The sequence below is a fragment of the Microcaecilia unicolor genome, chromosome 8, assembly GCF_901765095.1.
Source record: "Microcaecilia unicolor chromosome 8, aMicUni1.1, whole genome shotgun sequence".
Taxonomy (NCBI): Eukaryota; Metazoa; Chordata; class Amphibia; order Gymnophiona; family Siphonopidae; genus Microcaecilia; species Microcaecilia unicolor.
The window spans coordinates 131796626-131821522 of record NC_044038.1 but is presented as its reverse complement, the minus strand read 5'-3'; the positions used below and the strand labels follow the sequence as shown (position 1 = coordinate 131821522).

General features: G+C 45.6%; 1 protein-coding gene across 1 annotated transcript in view; it reads right to left on the bottom strand.

Annotated features, from left to right (window-relative positions):
- LOC115475654 (rho GTPase-activating protein 7-like) overlaps nt 1-16529 on the bottom strand; it is an 88141-nt gene extending 71612 nt beyond the window's left edge. Inside the window, exon 1 of the mRNA XM_030211558.1 lies at nt 16328-16529. Within this exon, the coding sequence (XP_030067418.1) occupies nt 16328-16340 (13 nt within the window). The 5' untranslated portion in view covers nt 16341-16529. The remainder of the gene's footprint in view (nt 1-16327) is intronic.
- Between the last annotated feature and the right edge of the window lie 8368 nt (nt 16530-24897).

The following is a 24897-nucleotide window of genomic DNA, read 5'->3' as shown; positions in this document are numbered from 1 at the left end:
AATAATTATGGCTACATGGTGCTAGTCGTCATGCAGGAAACGGATCTAGACGTTTTCATAGACAATATGTTGTAATTTTCTGTTCAGTGTGCAGCAGCAGCCAAAAAAAAAGCAAACAATTTTAAGAATATCATTGTTTCTGTACTGTATTGTGCAAATTCCATCCTAGAAGAAATTTTCAAATCCCTTATCCCAAATATGCTTATATTGCCACAATATTAGTTTCCACCATCTGTGCTGGCAGGTTATTCCAGGCATATTCACTTGTGTTTTCTCTGACTCTTTCCCCCTTCAACTTTATAGCATGACCCCTTGCCCTTAAAATTCCTTTTGCATGAAAAATGTCATCATCCTCTAATTTACTGAAGTCTGTTGAATATTTGGAGGCTTTTATCATGACTTCCTTTTACCCTGCTTTCTCCCAACCAGTATATTCTCAAAGATCTTAGGGGGTCTTTTAGAAAGGTGTGCTAGTGTTTTTAGCTAGAAATCAGTTGATGCTAAACACTGGCAAGCAGATGATCAAAAGCCCCACGCTGTTCCAAACAGCGCTCTAAAATAGCGCTGGAACAGCACGGGGCTTTACGGCACCGATGATCAGAGATAATTGCATGCAAATTTAAGCACGCAATTATCTCTGATCATGGGGTAAAAGTGCGGGAGAACTGTGTCTGAGCATGCGCTCAGCACAATCCTCCCACACTTGTTTGACAGGTCTGGGCTGTCAAAAGCCCAAACCTGTCAAACACAGGGGCTGGAGGTCCATAGGACCACCAGGCCCCAACTACCCCTGCCCCGAGCAACGGGAGCTGGAGGTCCAGCGGACCTCCGGTCCCCCCTCCCTCCCACGTTCAGGGAGGTCTGGAGATCCAGTGGGTCTCCAGCCTCTCCCTAGTCCCCCAGCGAAGGGTCCCTGGTGGTCCAGTTCCCCCTACCCCCCCCTACCTTGTGGGTTAGAGGAGCGAGGGTAGCCTGCCTTCCTCCTCTTCCTGCTGGGCGGGGCTATACACCATATAAGAGAGACCTTATATGGTGTATGGGATATGGTGTATAGCCCCGCCCAGCGCATCCCAGGATACACTGGGCAGGGCTGGGCGCTGCCATTTTGCGGCGTCGCAGGAAGAGGAGGGAGGCATGCTACCCTCCATCCTCCAACCCACAAGGTAGGGGTTAGGGGGGACTGAACCACCAGGGACCCTTCGCTGGGGAACTAGGGGGGGGCTAGAGACCCACCGGATCTCCAGCCCTCCGTGAACCTGGGGGCGGGACCAGCGGTCTTCCAGCACCACTCTGGTAAAAAAAGGGCCTCCGTGTGTGACAAAAACCCATGCTGAAGCTAGCGCAGGTCCCCTTTTACACCAGCTTAGTAAAAGGACCCCTTAGTGTGCAGTAAATCTAACTGTGCCAGACCTGCCCCCGCTGCCCAAAAATAAAAATATTTTTTTAGAGCGTGGTTAGCGCCAATTTAGCACTTAACACAGGACGCCTGAGTGCATTCCACAGTACGCTAATTTAAGCTGCGGTAAGCGCGTGTTAGTACTTACCGCAGCTTAATAAAAGGACCCCTGAGTCAGGAGTCAGAAAAAGATGTTGGAGTCATTGTGGACAAGGTGTTGAAATTTTCAGCCCATTGTGTGGCAGCTGCCAAAGAAGCAAATAGAACATTATGGATTATGTGAAAATAGACGGAGAACACTTATCTGTTTGTATAGGTCCCTGGTGTGATCACATTTTGAATAGTGTGTTCAATTCTGGCTACCCCCACCTCAAAAGGATCTAATCAAAAGTTCAGAGAAGGACAATACAAATGAAGAAAAGCTAAATTGTTTAGGCCTCTTCAGCTGAGAAGAGACAGCCGGGGATATGGCAGATGTTTATAAGTCATGAGTGGTGTGGAATGATTAAACAGGAAATAGTCGTCTAACCTTTCACACACTAAAATAAGAGAACACTCCATGAAACGAACCACAAGTAGATTGAAAAAAAAATTAACATGGAATTTTTTCACAGCATACAATTAAACTGTGGACTATGTGTGGGGGTCAGGTTAACAGTGGGGGAACCTGAAGCCCATAGCCTACTGGTTAGAGCAGATGCTTATGAACGTACACGAAGAGCAGAAGATTGTAGGTTCAAATCCCACCTTTATGGATGGTAATAAAAAAGCCTAAACTTAAATGGCTGCAAATGTGTGGATGTGTCGAGTGCCATCTATGGCAATCTGGTTTAGGATGGGCTGGAAAGGGCTTCAACAGTAACTTTAGTGCCTTGAATACAGTGCTAGTCAGACATTTACAGTCTGTGTCCCACAAAGACAAGACAGATAGGATAGAGTGGGCTTCGAAAACAACTGCAGTAGTTGGAACATAAGGACAGGGCCAGGCGGACTTCTAAAGTCTATATCCCAGAAATGCCAAAAAGAAACAATGATCAAGTATTTTACATCACATTCATTGTTGATTTAATCACGAATTATGAAGAGTGCGACAGTTGGTCAGACTGGATGGACCGTTCAGGTCTTTACCTGCCGTCACTTACTACGTTACCAGAGGTTATGGTCAAAGTGACTAATATAGGGAGTATTCAGAAGAGGTTTGAACAAATTCCTGGAGCAACATCAGCCAGGAAGACTTGAGCAAGGCATTGCTCATCCCTGGAACTGAGCCACGAGAAATAGATCTACCTTTTGGGATACATCTGTACTTGTGACCCAGAGTGCTGGTCTGACAACTAGGGCCTGTCCAACCATTAGACAAGACTAAGTGGTCACCGAGGGCACCATTTTCTGGGGATCAGCAAAGAGCAGCTGCAGTCAAAGTAAAACAACAGATCCAGATAGCCACAAACTTAATGAACCATCAACACAACACTTTCACCTACATGAAGGATGGAGGACTTTCAAGCTGCCCATTTACCTGGGTAAATGACTTCTGGAAACTGCCCTCATTTGTGTGTTTGATGCACACGAGCATGTGCATCTTTATTAACTTCACAAAGCACACAGAAACAATCAAACCAGTTTCCAAGCGTTCTGTATAAACCATGGAAAAACACTGCAATCATTTTGCCCCCGTTTCACCCTCAAGCAACTTCCCTGTCACCCCCCTCCCAACCAGTGGCGTAGCCACAGGTGGGCCTGGGTGGGCCGGGGCCCACCAATTTAGAGCTCAGGCCCTCCCATCAGTAGCACATGTTCAGCAGTAGCTGGTGGAGATCCCAAGCTCCACCAGCTGAAGACTTCCCCCTGATGGTAATGAAAACGCTACTCTCCATGATACTGGAACCTGGACATGCTCAGTTTTCAGCGTATGCCTGCTGCAGATGGCCAAGGTGGAAAGAAGAGTTTTCCCACCAGCTGAGATATTTTTTTCGTGGTAGTGGGGGAGGGAGAACACTTGGTGCCCACCCACTTCTTGCCCAGGCCCACCCAAAATCTGTTGTCTGGCTACGCCCTTGCTCCCAACCCCATGAACCCATTCCTGTACCAAAGTTAGCATTATGAGAGAAAGATACACAAAGTACTAGAACCTCATAAGTTCAGTAAAGCGATTTTGTTGTGCCTGTGAGGGCAACGTGTCACAGAAAGGGGACCAGGTGGCCTGAAAAACAGATCCATGTCCCTGAGGGATGTCCCAAATATATTTAAAGGCACAATATATTGGATAGGGAGGGGTAGATTAGGAGTCTGAAATTTAAGTGTGGGGGTGAGGCATAAGGCTTTACCTAGCGAGCCCAATGCCCTTGTTCTGGCCCTGGACTTGGCATGGCTTATTTTGTGCTTATACAATAAATAGGTCAGCCTGTATCAGTCTTGTGAAATCCTGTTTTCAATTTGAACATGGTTCTGCCAAACTTCAGTCCCCAAAGAGACACAAGCTGCTCTATAAAGCCTAGCTTGATTTTATAAAATGCATCTCAGAAGAAAAATCTAAAACTGGTGATAATTACACAGTTTCTTCCACTCTTCTAGTCAGACCAAGGTCCATCAGTGCCCAATCCAGGTCACAGGAGTCCAGCAGCAGCATCCCACAGAATCAACCCTTTCCAGTTTCCTACACCCAGGGATAAGTAGTTATTTTACCAAATCTACTTGGTTCATAATGGTTTCTTGACCTTTCCTCCAGGAACTTGTCTTGTCTAAAACCCTTTTATTTCCACCTACTAGTATATTAACTGACAAGAAACACTTCAAGGAATCGTAGCCTGGCCCCCTCCAGCTCCGTTCAGGTTCATTCCCATGAATGTGACAGTGAATGAGGCCCAGCACAAACACTCAAGAAGGCCAACTGACAAAAAACTCCCTCCTCCAGCAGGATGCGCTTGTACTGTTAATCAGATGTGAGGGCTGAACTACTTTACAAAGGAATCCCGGGCTGCCCTGAATGCAACCTTTTCAACAGAACAGCAAGCTTTCTCAAACCAGATTCCCATCCAAGGACTCAAACTGGAAACGAGACATCCTTTGCATTTATGCATCTCAGTTCACTTTGAAGCCCACTTTGAAGGAAAAGATCATTCTCCCTGGTAAAGATCCATGCATTTCCTTCTGAAACATTAGCACCCACTGCAGAAAGAAGGAAAACCATCAGAAAAGCAGGATTTCCTTTCATTCAGCCTACTCTACAGAGCGAATCCTGACACCAAGTATCTGCTAATAGAACAAGAAGCATTTTCAAATTTAATTTAAAAAAAGCCACACGTAGTCATACAGAGATGAGATACTGCTCTAGCTGGTCACTTCAATTCAAACTAATTTTGCTGACCGCTCTTGGAATCAATGTGTTAAACCGAATGCGCTAACCAAGCAGTCAGAGCAGTAAGCAATAGTTCAGGTGATGTCCTGGGCCATGAGATCAGGACTCACTCTGTGACCTTGGGAAAGTCACTTTGTTGAGTCTCAGAGACCTGGTTTAAAACAAAGTGTTAGATTTAATTGTCTGCCAAGAAAATTTACAAACCGAGTGGGGAAAGTATGCAGAGCATGGCTCAATGAATTCTTTCCAACCTCTGTGTGTGTGTGTGTTTGTGTGTGGGGGGGAGGGGGTTGGGGGTTGGGGGTGTGAGTGTACATGTTTGTGAATGTCTGTGAGCAAGAGAGATGAAAGGAAGGCAATTTGAAAGGTGCAATTATCAGTATTTGTATACTGCAACTGTTGGAACTGCTTCCCCGATAAAAAAAACTGAGAAAATGAAATTAAGTGATAGGAAAATATTAACATTTCCTTTGTGTGTATCTGTGGGGTCTGCATATGTTTGTGTGTGTATATATATATCCTATATAATAATTTCCAACTCCAACGTTCTGAAGCTGACTCCGTGGCACTGAAGGGTTTGTAGAGTTCGTGCTGCCTGTAAGCATCTGTCTCACTGTCCCGCCCTCTCGTCAAAACGTGATGACATCGAGGGCGGAACAGTGAGAGGGAAGGGAACGCTGCAGAATTCAGGAACGCGATGTCACACGCATGAGGGTGTTGTCGTCCCTCCCTTCCTCCCTTCCAGTTCCAGGCCCCCTCCCTTCGAATTTTAAAAGACATCTTCACTTACCAAGTCGGGTTTACGGTGGCCAGCAGCAGCGGTAAAAGGCGTGCAGGCTCGGCCCTTCTCTCTCTCTCAGCTCTGGTCCCGCCCTCATTTCCTGTTTCTGCAAGGGTGGGACCAGAGCTGAGAGAGAAGGGCCAAGCCTTCACGCCTTTTACCGCTGCTGACGGCCGCCGTAACCCCGACGAGGTAAGTCAAGATGGCTTCTAAAACTCGTAGCGAGGGGTGCTGGAAATGGAAGGGAGGGAGGGACCACGACCCTGGAACTGGGAGGGGGACCCTGAAACTCGGAGGGAGGGGCGGAAGACCCTGAAACTCGGAGGGAGGGGGTGGAAGACCCTGGAACTCAGAGGGAGGGGGCGGACGACCCTTGAACTCGGAGGGAGGGAGGGGACGGCCCTGGAACTCAGAGGGAGGGGGGACAACCCTGGAACTCGGATGGAGGGGGACGACGACCCTGGGATGGAGGGAGGGAGGGGGGGACGACCCTGGAACTCAGAGGGAGGGAGGGGGGCCCATGGCACACACTCTCATTCTCACACACACTCTCTCTCTCTCTCACAGACACACTCGCACCAAGTCTCACCCTCTCTCTGTCACACCCACACACACACTCACTCTCTCTCTCACACACACTCTCTCAAACATACACACTCCGAGGAAAATCTTGCTAGCGCCCATTTCATTTGTGTCGGAAAAGGGCCTTTTTTACTAGTTTTTTTATAATTGTAAACTCTTTCAATTTGCATCACACAAAAGGTGGTATATCAAGAACCTGCTAAACAAGCATCCCTGTTTTGTGTTGTGTGTGTGTGCTGGGCATGTGTTGTGTTTGTGGAGGGATTATTGGGGGATGAAAGCCCTTGAGAGGCAGCAAATTATAGGGGGTGGGACATTTTGGGGCATCGAGGGTAGTTGGGGGGGCTAGTTTTGAGAAAGCGGAGTTATTTGCAAGATGATGATGTCAGGGAAGTAGTTTTATGGAGTGAGACAGCTTGCAGGGGTAGAAGGTTGGTGGGGATATTTGGGGGGGGGGGGGAGTTAGGGCAGTTTGCAGGGTGATGGGGCAATTGTGGGATTTTGGAAGAACAGGGAATTCCATCAACTACTTGCCCTGCTCTATGACTGCTACATTTCACTATGTTTGGGCCGTTTTTGAGAGGCTTCTCTCTCTGGAACATCTAATCCAATATGGCCACTTTCAAACGTGATGTATCATCTTCTCCCCCTTTTCTCACATGCCAAGTTTCATGCCATTCTGTTAAAGTTTCAGAGAGCTGTTTTGCCCCCAGACGGACACACACACATTCTTGACCCCACGGATACACATACACACAGGGAATGTTAATATTTGCCTATCACTTTGTTATTAATTCTAATCTGGAAAGGGCTACTTGTTTTCTAACTAGTTCTTATTGTCAAGAAACATCTTTCGTTGGGTTGGAAAGAACAAATGCATTCTGGTGTCAGTAGATGAACAAATTTTAGCTACTAGTGTACCTTACAGAAATGTATATCCAAAAGGGTAGAGAATGGAGTGATGCAACATACCATGTGAAATAAAATTTAGCTAAGTACTTGTAACTAAAAACTACACCAGTAGTAACTCAGCGTGACTGAGTGGCTACACATGTCCCTGCAGTCTATTAGCAATGTAGTGAACATTGACCTGGAAATGTCTACCTCCATTAATTAGAGAAAGATGTTGCAGTTTAACAAGGCACTAAAGACAAACTTTTTCTAATATATAATGCTGTTTGTTATATTGGAAAGAAAGATGTTGTTTACCAAGTATGAATGCTTTTAATTATTGTGTGTGTTTTAATTGTGAGCCACTTAGGATAAGCAGGGTAGAACTTTTTTTTTTTAATAAATGTATCTAAGGATTGCTAGCGTTTCTACCTCTGAATGAATAATTTCAATATTCAACAATCCATATTGAGAGGTGTCTATTGAAGTTTTCCTCCAAGTAAAATTTCAAAGAATTCTCAAGAACCGAAATGCAATACCCCATCTCTTGATAAACATCACCTTCCGCCCCAGTTTTTCTATCTGACAGGCAGAGAGAGAGGAAGCAAACTTGAAAGGTGTCAGGCCTGCGGTATCTGACACACCCATTACGGAGGGGTCAGCCACCGAACTGGAGGAACAAAAACACTACGAACGAATGTAGGAAGGAAACAGTCAAAGGAGTAATGCAGAAAAATGATTCCTCCAAAAACTCAAGGGAGCCAAAATTGTCATACACAGAATTTATTCAACTTAAAGACTCACAGTGCCTGTTTAGTAATTTGAAAATAAATGGATAATTAATCAAAACAAAAATGGTAACTCACCACAGTGATGACGTGGAAAACTTGGGGAATAACTCGAATATATTCCTCTACAATATATTATTCCTTACTTTTGGACAAATTTTTTTTTCATATATTAATATTATATGTTTAAAACGCTTATTTTAATTATTTATAATATATTTTATAAAAAGGTCATATATTCGAGTTATTCCCCAAGTTTTCCACGTCATCACTGTGGTGAGTTACCATTTTTGTTTTGATTAATTATCCATTTATTTTCAAATTACTATATAATAATATTCGAGAATGTTAAAATATTAAATGCAATGTTAAAATATTAAATGCTTTAGGTGTTTATATAGGCTTATATATGTATGCTTGATGAGTCTAAATATTAATCTTTGGTTTTATTCATTATATGTTAAAAAAAATTTAAAAATATATTATTTCTGTGTTTTTTATTCTATGTAGACCCCTGACGCAGGTGCTAGTCACCGAAACACGGCCCATGTCGGGTCTTTTTGTCAAGGCTCATTCATTAAAGAACTGTGTTCCATTTTTAAAGGCTCGCGGTGCTGTTTTTTTTATACTGACTTTTTTGGCACCATATATATATAATCTAGCCCTTACCCCGGGATTCTATATATAGGGCCTTAATTTTCATACAGAAATCAAAGCGTATTCTGTAACAATGTGCTTAAGTTAATTAGTTAAGTAGCTAATCAGTGCTGTTAATTGGATGTTAACAAGCAATTATCAGCACTAACTGGCATTAAGATTTATGCTCACAACTCGCTAAGCGTATTCTGTAATATGGTGCATCTAAATTCTAATGGGCTGATGATCAGAAGCAAACGCAGGCACTAGAGTGAAACAACGTGCTCGTAGGCTCTGAATGCAACTAGCATGCAAATGCGTGCTAAACCTATTCCTCCCCAATGATCGGCGAACAGTGCGAGATATATATATGGGGCTTGACACCTTATACGGTGTGAAGCCCCACCCAGCAAATCCCAGGATGCACTGAGCAGGGCTGGTAGCCACCATTTTCGAGGCAGCACTGATGGAAGAGGAGGGAGGCCACCTCCCTCCTCAAACAAATGTAGGGGGGGTGGGGAAGGGTCGCTAGACCACCAGGTCGGGGTAGGGGGATTGATTCATGGCCCAGGCCACCAGGGCTGCAAGTGAAGGGATGCTAGGAGAGGTTAGGGGGCTGGAGACCCACCGGATCTCCAGCCCCCCCGAAGTATCGGGGGAGGGGGGTCGGGGGGACTGGAAGTCTGCTGGACCTCCAGCCCATGTGTGGCTTGGTTCGGGGTGAGCGTACTTGGGGTCTGGTGGTCCCATGGGCTTCCAGCCCCTGTGTTTGACAGGTTTGGGCTTCTGACAGCCTAGACCTGTCAAACAAATGTGGGAGAATTGTGCCTGAAGGTTGTGCTTAAATTTGAATGCTATTATCTCTGATCATAGGACAGTAAAGCCCACGCTGTTTGTAACAGTGCGGGGCTTTCGATCATCTGCCCACAGGTTGCATAGTTGAAAAGGGGGCGGGGCCATGCATGGCACAGGACATTTCTAAAATCTATGCAACTAGTTGTAGAATGCATGTGCTCTGTGCCTAATTTAGGTGTCAGGATTTACACCAAGTAAAACATGGCGTAAATGGCCATGACTAAATTTGGTCACATAGAGAGGCGCTCGGTGTTATTCTACATACTGTGTGGAAATGTAAGCCTATTCTATAAAATTTAGGTGTACTTTACTGAATACACCCAGGCGTATTTTTTTTCCTTGCGGAATTTTCAGGCACCATATATGGAATCTATCCCTTAATGTCTAAATAGTGCTACATACACGGGAGCCTCCAAACTCGTAATAAACTGAGCCCCCCAAATTCTGAAACCACGCCAGTGTGACAGTTAATGTTAAGCAATAGCTGGAGTCAAAGCATTTCCTGGAAAAGTAAATTGTGCAATTGCTGTTTAAGAACAAATGAAATCTATCTGGGGACAGTTTATTGTCTAGGATTCATGGAAGCTTTATTCCTATGGTAAATTAATGGTGTAAGTCAGTAAACCAGGGCTGTTTCTAACTGAATATAGACACAGTCCAGTGGTTTTAGAAACATTTCAGTTACCAGCAAAGCATCAAACATGCAATGCACCCAAAGAAAAGACTGCATTTAAAAACAAAGCACTGTTTTGGGGACTATAAGAGGATAGAACACTCTTTCTATATTTAGTTGCTTCTTTTCTTTGGTAAGTTTTTACTAGAGATTGTTAACCTGTTTGCTGCACCAAGTTTCTTTGCTTGTAATATACTTTAAATTTCTAATAAAAAGATTAAAAGAATAGTGCTCTGCATCGTTAAACAAAAACTAGCTATGGAATTTAAAGCCATTATCTCTGTTTTACTGAGGAATGCTTGCCAAGAGATCTTTCCTGTCTGACCATCCATTTGTTTAGATTTTTCTCTCACTTCCTTCCACATGAAATGCCTGAAGCAAGTTAAAAGTTAAAGCTTCCAGCCCCTGCTAACTGGTTACACAGCTACATAACACCACAGAAGATCTTATGATACCTTCCCCAGAAAGGGAGAATAATTTTCTTCTATCTCTGGTGCTCTATTACAGGATTATCCACCCCCATAGAGAATTTTAATCTGACCAAAGGATGAGGTGCCTCTAAGACTCTCAAAATAAAACTACAGCACAGGCCAATACGGAAAGCCATGCTTCACTATTTGATCGTTAAACTCTATACTTTACACACTTTCCAAAAGATCTCTAGCAGTGCCCTATCCCGTCCTAGAGAGTTTTCAGGCAAAGTTCAAAGAGGCACATCCACTCTTACTGGTGCAAGGAAGCACACCGCTGGCTCTCTGCACCTGGTCCTGGAGCAGACAGTGCAGTGCATTAGAATAGGAAATGGGACTTGATATACTGCCTTTCTGTGGTATTTTGCAACTACATTCAAAGCGGTTTACATATATACAGGTACTTATTTTGTACCTGGGGCAATGGAGGGTTAAGTGACTTGCCCAGAGTCACAAGGAGCTGCAATGGGATTTGAACCCAGTTCCCCAGGATCAAAGTCCACTGCACTAACCACTAGGCTACTGAGTTGCAAAACAGCAGTAGAAAAGAGAGCTACAGTGTAGAGAATGACACGGGGACAGGATGGAGACAGAGCCCATGAGGATGGGGACAAACTTTGTCCCCATGTCACTTTCTACTTTGAAGCCTATTAATCAACTGGACTGTTATTTATGTTTGATTGATGCAGGCGACAATATTTTTTCTATTTGTAATTTAAACACAACAGTTACACAGCATATTGTTCCTTTTTATACTTTAATAGAAAGATTTAAATATAAAATCATAAGTGTTCGAGGCTTCTGCAGATGAGAACAGAGCCCACGGGGATGGGGGACAGAACCTGTGGGGATAGAGACGGGGCTTGCGGGGACAGGACGGGGACAACAGTGTCATTCTCTACTACAGTGCATGCATGTTTAAGTCTCTTGTGGGGACAAATCTGGGTTGGAGTTCAGAAGTACAAATGTACCTATATAGTGAAGGGAAATTTTCAGCCCAGGGAATTTACCCAGTTATTAATTTCTTCGGCAATTTCATTTGAAAACTGTTCTAATACTGCTTCTACGCTGTCTGTATCTTTTCAAAAGAACCAAAGAAAGCCACTGCAACTCCTTGTGACTCTGGGCAAGTCCCTTTACCCTCCATTGTCCCAGGTTTAGATTGTGAGCACGCTACAGACAGAATCTACCTGCATATAATAAACGTAAACCACTTTGGTTGTACCACAGAACAGCAGTATATCAAATCCATGACGCTTTACACTCTAGCCTTGTTTAATGCATGAAGGTCATGTTAAGTTTTGCTTTGATTCCATCCTCTTGCTGCATAGGGAAGCTCTGTTTATCCCACACGTTTTTGATTTTCATCTGCTTTTGCCTCCACCACCTTCTCCAGGATGGCATTCCAGGCACCCACCACCCTCTCCGTGAAAAAAGTATTTCCTGATGTTACTCTTAAAGGTAAGGTTGTCAACTAGATTCAAATTTGCAGGACAGAGTTGATCCAGTTCTGGGTATACCCCAGTGCATGCTGGATCTTAGTCCCGTAGTTCTGATTTCCTCACTGCATTCCCTAAGAATATGGGTTACCATATGGCTCCAGAAAAAGGAGGATGGATTGAGCCAGCTGGGTTTTACTTCCATTGCTTTCAATGGAAGTAATTGAGCCAGCCGGGTTTTACTTCCATTGCTTTAAGCAATGGAAGTAAAACCCGGCTGGCTCAATCCGTCCTCCTTTTTCTGGAGCCATATGGTAACCCTACCTAAGAAAAGCAAGGTTACAAGTCCCAGCATGCACTGAGGTAAACCCAGCACTGGATCAGCCCTGTCCTACAAATCTGGATCTAAGGTTGAAAATCAGATACTGACTGGCTTAATGAGGAGCCAAAGTGTATATCATTTACTGACACTGTTACTGCACATTATCTATCACCTTTTCACATATTAAGCCTTGAAGCACATTCTGCATGATAACAGCATTAGAACGCACCATCAGTAAATGGCGGAGGATGGGCAAATGGAAGACTTGTTTTGTATTGTCATTTCCTGGGATGGGATGTTTGGTTTATTTATTTATGTACTAGGATTTATTAACTGCCTTTATGGAGAGATTCACCCAAGGCAGTGTACAGCAGGTACAGTTTAACCAAGAATAAACATAAATGCACTAAATAAGGTAAACTTGGAAACTGTAAATTGAAACCTAACAATAGAACTACCATGAAACAGTATCAAAAATATACACATTTAACAGCACTGGAATTCAAATATCTGAATTCATGTTAGCATAACATGTGCTCATAGGAGCCGGCCCTGTGGGTGCTTAAGCACCCCCAATATTGAGAAAATTCCTTGTATATGTCCAGGGAGGGGTTATTTCCACTGGGCTTAGCACCCCCAATAATTTTGAAAAGTTGGTTCCCATGGTGTTTATGACAGGAGCTATGTCAAGACTGCAGACTCTGCAGAGGACACACTATTGTCCCTGATGATTGGCACATGTGTGTGCAACCGTTCACATATGCACACACTATCCAGAAGTGTGTTCATTCTTTGCAAATAGAAACAGAGAAAATAACAGTGAATAAAGACCATATGGCCTATCCAGTCAGCCCATCTACCATCCTTTCCTCTCCCTTAGATACCCTATGTACTTCCCCAAGCTCTCTTGAGAATTCAGATACTGTTTTCATCTCCACCCGGAGGCTGTTCCATGAATTCACAACCCTTTCTGTGAAGAAGTATTTCCCCAGGTTATTTCCAAGTCTGTCCCTTTCCACCTTCATCCAGAGCTTCCTTTCAATTGAAAGAGACTCATCTCCTGTGCATTTACGCCTCATATGTACTTATGTCTCTACCATATCTTCCCTCTCTCCTGCCTTTCTTCCAAAATATACATATTAGTAAGTCTGTCCTCACACGCTTTATGACAAAGACCACTGACCATTTTAGTAGCCACCCTCTGGAATGACTCCATCATGTCTATATCTTTTTGAAGGCAGGTCTCTGGAATTGTACACAGTCCTCTAAATGGGGGTCTCCTTCTTTTTCCTGCTGGCCATTCCTCTCCCTCAGCGTCCAGGCACCCTTCTTGCTTTTGTCTTCACCTCTTCTACCCATTTGGCCACTTCACCCCCCAAGTCCTGCTCCTCTTTCATGCACAGAAGTACATCAGCTCCTAAACTGTACCACTCCCTCGGGTTTCTGCAGCCCAAATGCATTAAATCTTAGCCCCCAGCCCCAAGTTTAACAGATTTTTGTGTTCTGTTGGCCCTGTAAATACATGCTGGTGCTGAAATGCTGTGTCCTGTGCGCTCACTTCTTTAAACTCAGAGAAGCACAATTCAATTGAATTCAGATCAATTCTTGTATACCACTAATATCCCCTTTCCAGGGTTCAGTGCAGTTTACAATCTAGGTGAGACAAAAGCAGATAGTGTTAGTGTGAGGTATGAGAAAATTAGATATCATTGATGTAATGTATGAGATCAAAAATATTATAAGAAAGGATAGTGGGTGGTACTAGGAGGTAGAAGTCATAATGAACTGGACTGTTAATTATGTTTGAGCGATGTAGACAATGATATTTTGGAAAAACAAGCAAACATGCTGGCCACAACTGGTAAAAATTTGCATGGGGAATCCTGTACATTCCTGCTACCAGCACATCTTCTGAGAAGACATCTTCTATTGCAGAAAGGACTGTGGAAGACAGGAAAGCTAGACTGAATCCTGAGATTGTTGATGACTTATTCATCCACTGATTTAAAAAAAAATCATAACAGTGCTTTATAGGGCATATTTCTCCCCCGCTACGACATACAGAACGGGTTGCATTTTGTAGCCCTAGACATTTTAACAGGGTGGATTAGGATTCCTTGGGGTAGTAGAAGTCAGCAATTGTTGGTGTTGGAAGAGTAGAGGGTGGTAGTGGTGGGGTTATTATAGTTACATATTGTTATTTTGTTTTCTATTTGTGATTTATAAACAGTTGCACAGCATATTGCTCCTTTTTATACTTTAATAAAACGATTTAAATATAAAACCATAAATGTTCACGGCTTCTGCCTGTGAGGATTGGGTAGGGAAGGGGCCAGAACCTGCAGAGACGGAGACAGGATGAGATGGGGATGGAGACAGAGACAGATCCCTGCGGGGATGGGACGGGGACAAACTTTGTCCCCATGTCATTCTCTAACACAGTAATACTACTACTTAACATTTCTAGAGCGCTACTAGGGTTACGCAGCGCTGTACAATTTAACAAAGAGAGACAGTCCCTGCTCAAAGAGCTTACAATCTAATAGACAAGTGAACGGTCGGTCCGATAGGGGCAGTCAAATTGGGGCAGTCTGGATTCACTGAACGGTAAGGGTTAGGTGCCGAACGCAGCATTGAAGAGGTGGGCTTTAAGCAAAGACTTGAAGACGGGCAGGGAGGGGGCTTGGCGTAAGGGCTTAGGAAGGTTGTCCCAAGCATAGGGTGAGGTGAGGCAGAATGAGCGGAGCCTGGAGTTGGCGGTGGTGGAGAAGGGTACTGAGAGGAGGGATTTATCCTGTGAACGGAGGTTACAGGCGGGAACGTAAGGGGAGATGAGGGTAGAAAGATAGTGAGGGGCAGCAGACTGAGTGCATTTGTAGGTAAGAAGGAGAAGCTTGAATTGAATGCGGTATCTGATCGGAAGCCAGTGAAGTGACCTGAGGAGAGGGGTGATATGAGTATATCTACGTGTCTTTATAAAATAAACCCCTACACTGACCCTCAGAGGTGAATGAATTTATACCTGCTGCAATGAAGGTGCAATATGCAAATGAGATGTATCTGGGTATTTTCTAAAACACAACTCTGTCCCTCGGAACACCCTACCTGTGGCTCACATGAGTAGTCCCCAATCTTCCACTGCACCTACTTTCTATGTTTTACATAGGGAAAAAAAAAACCCTACCTAAAATTAACCATAAATGCCTATACTAAAAAACACACAAAAATTATAAACTTACTTCTGAGGCAATGCCACCACACCACAGATTTAAATTCTGCTTCAAAAAGATGAGAGGACACTTTCTAGCATTCCTTTAACATCACCTTTTCCCTAGTTACAAAAATAAAATACCACCACCATCTTTTTGTAAATTAGTCTAAATTCTAGAGATCCCTAAATCAACACAGAAATTTTTGTCAAGCTATAAGCATGTTACATTTAATTCCAAAAAACCCACAAACCAGATAACTAGGGGGAAAACATGTAGGAGGGCCGATTCTACTTTTAACCAAAGCACATTTTTCTTAGCTGAGCTGAGGGAAAACTGAGTAGCCGGGAGGGAATGGGGAATCTTAAATTAACCCGAGGCCCTCTAGGAAGTTTTGGTGTCCTGAGCTTTTCTCCTATACTTTCCAACATATGAGACCTAGGCGCAGAATAAATCCAGTTGAAAGACACCATCCCAAAAGAAAAACCACGTCACAATATTTTACAGATCAGTACTAGCAATGTCCATAAAATCTACAGCTAACAGAAAATGGCCAAGATCAATGAAGGTTATGCAGAGACACTAAAGTGGAAGTGAGATGCACATTTCTCCGATTGGTATTCAGGCACCCCTCATCCACAGCACCTCAGTCCTTCCTCTCCCCCAGACACTCAGCACATCCCTTCCCAAGCCCGCAGCGTTGTGCTGGATTTTTCCATCTTCTGAACGTTTCTGGCATCTCCAAAAATGCTCTGCCGCCCAGGGAAGCCAAGCAAGGATGTGTGCCCCGGGTAGGGCAGAAGCAGGACACTGCAAGAGGGGGAGGGGGGCCTGTCCTGGGACGATCATTTCCGATGCACAGAAACCCTGTCTTGCCATCTAAAATCAGCAAAACAACCTAAACTAAAAGCAAACGGCAGCACTCACGTGTCACTATCATGGTGCTCGGTGCTGTCAAACTTTCGGGAGAAAGCCGAGGCTCAGAGGAGTAGAGCCATTCCTCGGGGGACCTGGGACCAGGGAGCCGCTGTGTGCTGGCCGTGGTGGGAGGCTGACCGGCCGCCCCCGAGCTGAGATCACCACTCGCTCCAGCACCAACCGTACAGCCCTCCTGCCCGGCTGCAGCAGCTCTGACACCGACAACCACAATCTCTGGAGCAGGGAGAGTCCCGCCCACACCCAGAGAAATCCCCGCCTCCACCCAGAGAAAGCCACGCCTACCCGTCTCTCCCGACTATAGTACTAATATAACCAGGTTATCACCAAACAAACCTCCTTGACTGATACCGACTAGTCTGGAGCAGAGAAAGCCACGCCTACCCGTCCCTCTCGACTATAGTACTAATATAACCAGGTTATCACCAAACCTCCTTGACTGATGATACCAACTAGTCTGGAGCAGGGGATGCCCCGCCCAAGCAGACGAGTCCAGCACCAGCCAAGGAGGGAGGAGATGATCAAAGTAAACATTGGTTTTAGCCAGTTTAGCAGGCATCTTAGTATGCACCTAGTGCTCCTTTTACTAAAGGGTTGGTGTGTGACAGTAGCGTAGCAAGGGCGGCTGCCACCCAGGGCGGTTCGCCATTGTGCAGCACACCCCCCCCCCCCCCCCCCGGTTGCAGCGGCGTCATCTCCCCCGGGTGCAGCACAACACCCCCCGGAGTGCATTCTTACCTCTTGGGAGGTGGGAGCAGCCGTGCGGCTGTCGGTTGCGCTGGTTCCCTGCTCCCTCTGCCCTGGAACAGGAACCAGCGGAGCCGACACCCCCCCTAGCGGCGTGCACCCCGGGTGGACCGCACCCACCGCCCCTGCCTTGCTACGCCACTGGCGTGTGACAATGGGCTTGCCACACGCCAATACAGAACTACCACCGGACTACCAGCACACGCCATTTCCGGCACTACAAAAATATTTTCTATTTTCAAGGGCTCCTGTGTTAACACTGCCCAGATACCGCCAGGTTAGCACAGGAGCCCTTACCGCCACCACTTACCGCCCGCCGGTTCGCCACTGCAACCGGTAAATGGAATATTTTGCAGGGCGCAGAATGGAATGTAGGGGAGCTGCCGGCCCTCAGAAAAAAAGGTGTCGGTACGTTGTACCGGCGTGTACCAGCACACAAAAAAAACACTGGTCTGTAGACATTTGACCCAGGTACTGTGAGCCCTGAAAAAAACTGCCAGGTAGTATATCCAGTTCCTGGAGGAGGAAGGCCAACTGCAGGAGTTAAAACAGTACTTTTTTCAAATTGCTGTTGTGCCTAATGTTTTGGGTGCCATTGACTGCACCCATGTGGTATTCACAATCCCCCCCCCCCCCCCCCATCAGACAACAAAATAGCATACTGCAACTGTAAGCTTGGGTACTCCTTGAACATCCAGGTGATCTGTGGTGCTATGCTGAGGATCCCAGATGTTGTGTCCAAGTTCCCTTGAGAGTTGTAATGACTCATATACATCCTTGCAAACTTTGCCCGCAGAAAATTCAGTCATGGATGGCTACTGGGTGAGTGTTATTGTCAGATACCATAGCACATGGAGGGGGGGGGGCAAGGGGTTCAAAGATTTGGGGGAGGAGGTAGGGCAGACATTTGGAGGATGGGGGGGGGGGTTGTAGGTGGGTGTCCAGCAGAAATGTGGGAGGGAGGGAATGTACAAGTGTACATCTATCCTACTGAAAAGTACCATTGGAAAGTTGGGAGAGGAGGGGGAGTAGAACTTGAAGAACTTGGTGACTGATACGTTATACATCACTAATTGACAGTTGTGTTCTTATAGGGGATGGTGAATACGGATGCAAGCTGTGGTTGATGACCCCACTCCCAGCACCCCGCACGGAAGCAGAGAAGCAGTACAACAACACTTACATCTCAATCAGAGGTACCATCGAGTGTACTTTTGGGGTACTGAAGAGCTGGTTCCACTGCTTGCATCTCTCTGGAGGATCCTTGCAGTATTCCCCTGACAAGGTGGTGGACGTTGTGACACTGTAAATGTGCCACCAGAGTTGGACATCTGGCTTCCAGCTATGGGATCAGATGTCACCAAGGGAAATGTGGTGCAACGGGAGCTGATTGAAGAGTACTTCACCTCAGAGCTGTTGCCTATATAGTTTTAAACTATACTGCGCTTGTTTTCTTGAGGTTCTTTTTTGTTTTGTTTTGTTATTGCTAAATATACCAATAGTATACTGTATTAATAATATGTTTTCCATGTTTTAATGGATTGTTACCAAGAAAAAATAAAATAATTTTGGGAGGTATAAAAGATAGACAGGGCCCCCTCAAGAACAGGGTTACAATATGGCTGCAGAGGTTAAGCTAGTTCTGCTTTTTGCAATGGGAGTAAAACCTGGACTGGCTCTGTTTGCCAGTCCTCCTTGACTGGGGCCATCATGAAATATCCCAATACACCATAGAATTTAGAACCTCTACATTCATAATAGTTATAGGTGGGGAGCTTGTGGTCCAGCGGGACAACCTGACCCAGCCTGGAGGACCCGTGGCCAGGTCAGGCAGGAGAAAGTAGGTACAAATCCCTCCTGTCTCCTATGAGAGGAGAGTATAGGGACAATGGTCATTAGGAAGTCTAGCCAGGCAAGGAGTTGGGGTCACTTACAATTATTATTTATTGTCTCTGGCCATGACGCTCACAACCTAACACCAGCGCTAAAGGCGCTGATCGCTGGAATAGCGGTGGCAGTGCATCCCAAATGCTGAAACCATTGGTGCTGAGACTGAATTCATTTTCAACTTTTTATTCTGTTTTGAAAATATAAACATAATAATCTGACATAAACAATGTTTTCTAACAATACAAATGTTGAAGGATAGGGTGGGAATTATTCACAGGGGGGGACAGTGTATGCAGTTTTATATATTTTACATATTTACATTTACATTATATTTGCATTTTTAACCTAGTAACTTTTATGTTGTTTTTGTAACTATTATTTCGATAGAGATGGCCACAGAGTTCACAACCCCCCACTCTTTGCCCTCACTCTTCCCCTTCCCCATGACAAGGGATCATCTTTAAAGGGTATATGATGTTGGGGAGGGGGCCAAATGTGTTTGTTCTGTGTTTTGAGGCTAGGAGGAGGGTACTACTGAAACTTGTATCATTTGTAAACTGCATGACAGCAAGAAGCAATATATATGGCTATATATATTGCTTCTTGCAATATAACAAGAAACAAACAAAACACACAGAATAACCCATCTCCCTCGCACCAACCCCTCCCTTCGAACTTCAACCCACCATTCCTCCCACTGTCCATCCCTCCTTTTCCAAGTATGCAGCAGTCCTTAAAAAACTACACATCATGTCTGCAAGTCCAACAAATATAGCAAGCATGCCACGTCTGTGGCCATCCATCCTGGTAAGTATCACACTGTGGTGACACACATTTGGGATGGGCAACATGGATTTGTGCCCATTGGACAGAATTCCTAACAAGTGCTCTTTTTATTTCCAGGGCTCAAGCGGTGAGAAGAGGAGGGACAGTGGGGGAAGAGGGCAGTGCCAGATTTAGGCAAAAGCTAAACAAGCTACAATGTACAGCCTCACAATCCTCAGCGCCTCACAAAATTTCTGATTTTTTTTTCGTTTGGCTTTTAGAATTTTATGTGGCTTTTTATGTGTACTGTAGGTTTTTTAAAAATCTTGTGTAGCATATTTTTATGTGTAGCTTTAAAATGGCTTTATATGTAATTAATTTTTTAAGCCCAAAATTTCTGTTTTCAGGTTTACAATGAAGAAAATTTTTTTTTGTGGCAACTCAAGGTCCTGTTTTGGTACATACCTTTTGGAAACCTTCTGGTGTAACTTTTTAACAAGGAGCCTCCAAGTTTATATAGCTTAGGGCCTCTCCAAGGACCCTATATATATATATATATTTTTTTTTTTTGTTATATTTGTACCCTGTGCTTTCCCACTCATGGCAGGATCAATGTGGCTTACATGGGGCAATGGAGGGTTAAGTGACTTGCCCAGAGTCACAAGGAGCTGCCTGTGCCTAAAGTGGGAATTGAACTCAGTTCCTCAAGACCAAAGTCCACCACCCTAACCACTAGGCCACTAGAGGCGTGCTGGTGTTTTTAGCATGCGCTAATGCTAGACACCCATAGGAATATATGGTCATCTCTAGCATTTAGTGTGCACTAATTTTAGCGTGAGCTAAAAACGCTAGTGCAGCTTAGTAAACAGGGCCCCAAGTCACCTCTCGTTTAAACTACTGCAATCTGCTTCTTGCTGGCCTCCCACTTAGTCACCTCTCCCCCCTCCAGTCGGTTCAAAACTCTGCTGCCCATCTCGTCTTCCGCTAGGGTCGCTTTACTCATACTACCCCTCTCCTCAAGACCCTTCACTGGCTCCCTATCCGTTTTCGCATCCTGTTCAAACTTCTTCTACTAACCTATAAATGTACTCACTCTGCTGCTCCCCAGTATCTCTCCACACTCGTCCTTCCCTACACCCCTTCCCGTGCACTCCGCTCCATGGATAAATCCTTCTTATCTGTTCCCTTCTCCACTACTGCCAACTCCAGACTTCACGCCTTCTGTCTCGCTGCACCCTACGCCTGGAATAAACTTCCTGAGCCCCTACGTCTTGCCCCATCCTTGGCCACCTTTAAATCTAGACTGAAAGCCCACCTCTTTAACATTGCTTTTGACTCGTAACCACTTGTAATCACTCGCCTCCACCTACCCTCCTCTCTTCCTTCCCGTTCACATTAATTGATTTGATTTGCTTACTTTATTTATTTTTTTGTCTATTAGATTGTAAGCTCTTTGAGCAGGGACTGTCTTTCTTCTATGTTTGTGCAGCGCTGCGTATGCCTTGTAGCGCTATAGAAATGCTAAATAGTAGTAGTAGTAGTAGTAAATCCTGCATGGTGGGGGAGGGGTGAGAATAGGTGCGGGTGAGGTGGCTACAATCACTCCAGCCCATAAGACAGGGGATGCTGTGGGTCCCTCATCCAATGCAGATTGGTCCTCAAGAAGCTCCAGTGGGGGTAGCAGGTTCCCCGTGATGGTCCTGCAGTACCCAGCTGGTGATCCAGGACTGTAGAGGGTCCCTGAGGAGGGTCTGGGGGTGCAGCAGCTTTCCCATTCTCTGATGATGATTCTGGAAAGGGACCGACTTTTATATTTAGGGCTGTGTTTAGACTTTTTAGCACAATTAAATACACAAAGTCAGGGATTTTTATTTTTTGTGGGGAGGGGGGTTGGAGACAGCCATCGTTGTTATAACAGTAGTAAATATGCAGGGGATCTTTTTTTTTTTTAAGAAGATGCTCTTTGTGCTGGCGTTTGGTTTGGCCCCTAAGCTCAACACTCACCAGTGCACATGTCCAGGTCCCTCTTAACAGCCTCCAGCCACCGTGCTTCCCAAGGTCTCCGGCCTTTATCTTCAGGTCCTCAATCTGGTATCCTTCTGTCCTTAAAGTCCTCTCTTCTCCCATCTGTCCTTGGAGCCCTTCTCAAATGCCACAAACACAGCTGTGTGATTCACTGTGCAATGCTTGTGCACACTGTAGTTTCTGTCTGTGACTCACCAACATGGAGGCGGAGCCACTACATTAGGTTCTGCACTGCTAGAAAGTTTGTTCACCTTCCCTAAACCAAAGAAAACAAAGCCCCTATTATACACGCACATAATTGTGCAAGATCAAACATACGTGCATTACAAGAAATCCTCAATATCAGCATGCCACATGGAGCATCTCATATGTGTGTGCACTAGATCTGCATGCAGAAAGGGTGTCTACTGGTATGTGCCATGCATAAGCGCATGTACGTGTAAAAGCCAGAGGTGGGATTCGGCCCACCCAGCAGCGGTGCACCCTTGCACACAGCATTAGGGAGCAAGCTAGGCTCCCACCGCTGGTTTTTAACCTCTCTCAGCGCCTCATTCCCTTTCCTCCTTTCCTGAAGTTACTATTGAGGAAACTACACTTCTCCTTTCTTCCTCAAAATGTACCACCTGTTCCTCTGATCCCATTCCCACCCACCTTCTTAATGCCATCTCTCCTACTCTTATTCCTTTTATCTGTCACATTCTCAACCTCTCACTTTCCACTGCGACTGTCCCTGCTGCCTTTAAACATGCTGTGGTCACACCTCTCCTTAAGAAGCCTTCACTTGACCCTACTTGTCCCTCTAATTACCGACCCATCTCCCTCCTTCCTTTTCTCTCCAAATTACTTGAGCGTGCTGTTCACCGCCGCTGCCTTGATTTTCTCTCCTCACATGCTATTCTTGACCCATTACAATCTGGTTTTCGCCCTCTCCACTCAACCGAAACTGCGCTTACTAAAGTCTCCAATGACCTATTACTGGCTAAATCCAGAGGTCAATATTCCATCCTCATTCTTCTTGATCTTTCCGCTGCTTTTGACACTGTCGATCACAGCATACTTCTCGATACCCTGTCCTCACTTGGATTCCAGGGCTCTGTCCTTTCCTGGTTCTCTTCCTACCTCTCCCTCCGCACCTTTAGTGTTCACTCTGGTGGATCCTCTTCTACTTCTATCCCTCTGCCTGTCGGTATACCTCAGGGTTCTGTTCTTGGTCCCCTCCTCTTTTCTATCTACACTTCTTCCCTTGGTTCATTAATCTCATCCCATGGCTTTTCCTACCATCTCTATGCTGATGACTCCCAAATCTACCTTTCTACCCCTGACATCTCACCTTGCATCCAAACCAAAGTTTCAGCGTGCTTGTCTGACATTGCTGCCTGAATGTCTCAACGCCACCTGAAATTAAATATGACCAAAACCGAGCTTCTCATTTCCCCCCCCAAACCCACCTCCCCGCTCCCCCCGTTTTCTATTTCTGTTGATGGCTCTCTCATTCTCCCTGTCTCCTCAGCTCGAAACCTTGGGGTCATCTTTGACTCTTCTCTCTCCTTCTCTGCTCATATCCAGCAGACCGCCAAGACCTGTCGTTTCTTTCTTTACAACATCCGTAAAATCCGCCCATTTCTTTCCGAGCACTCTACCAAAACCCTCATCCACACCCTTGTCACCTCTCGTTTAGACTACTGCAATCTGCTTCTTGCTGGCCTCCCACTTAGTCACCTCTCCCCTCTCCAGTCGGTTCAACCTATAAATGTATTCACTCTGCTGCTCCCCAGTATCTCTCCACACTCGTCCTTCCCTACACCCCTTCCCGTGCACTCCGCTCCATGGATAAATCCTTCTTATCTGTTCCCTTCTCCACTACTGCCAACTCCAGACTTCGCGCCTTCTGTCTCGCTGCACCCTACGCCTGGAATAAACTTCCTGAGCCCCTACGTCTTGCCCCATCCTTGGCCACCTTTAAATCTAGACTGAAAGCCCACCTCTTTAACATTGCTTTTGACTCATAACCACTTGTAACCACTCGCCTCCACCTACCCTCCTCTCTTCCTTCCCGTTCACATTAATTGATTTGATTTGCTTACTTTATTTATTTTTTGTCTGTTAGATTGTAAGCTCTTTGAGCAGGGACTGTCTTTCTTCTATGTTTGTGCAGCACTGCGTATGCCTTGTAGTGCTATAGAAATGCTAAATAGTAGTAGTAGTAGTAGATCACCGGCAGAGTGTAAGAATCACTGCCACCGCTGCCGGTTGGCTGCATTCCTTCCCCCCACCCCAGCTCTAACACAAATTCCTGGGAGGAACGCGGCAGAGGAAAAGCTTCCAGGTCAGCCGGCAGCAGCGGCAGCAGCAGCGATTCTTACACTGTGCCAGTGAAGGTTTGAAAGATGCTGCATGGGGGAGGGGGAAGGGGTAGAACTAGAGAGAGGGAAAATTGTTGAGCATGGGGGTGGAGGGGAGGGAAAGAAGGAAAGATACTGCACAGGGGGTAGAAGAGAGGAAAAATTGTTGGACATGAAGGGGGAGAGAGATAATTGTTGGATGTAGGGTAGGGTGGGGTGGGGAGGGAAGAAGAGATGCTGCATAGGAGGGGTGAAGGGCAAGAGAGGAAGAAATGCTGGACCTGAGAGAGAGCAGAGAAGGAGAGATGCTGCACAGAGGAGAGAGGGATGAGGGAGAAATGTTGGATATGGTGATGGAGGGGAGGGAGAGATGCTGTGGGGGGGAGATGTCAGAGTTGGGATGTAAGGGAGAGAGAGAAAGATGAGGACAATGGGAGAGTGGGAAGAGGAAAAAGAGATGGAACAATGTTGGGAATGAGTGTGGAGGAAAGGGATGGAGATATGCTGCACGGGAGGGGAGGAAAAAGAAGGGAGATGTTGGATCTAAGGGAGAGATGCTGGACTATGGGTGGGAGGGAAGAGAGAGGGAGAAATGCTGGCCCAAGGGCCTCCGAGACACAGCCGGGCCTGCTGCACACTCCCCCCCCCCCCCTTACTCACTCATGCTTCCGCTTCCTCCCACCCAACCCCTTACCTTTCTGTCTTTGCCTCCAAGGGGAGGCCTGGGCTTGGCGCCGACAAGCCTCTTCCTGCCTGCCTGCTCCCACGGTCAGTCCTCTCCTGCTCTTGTCC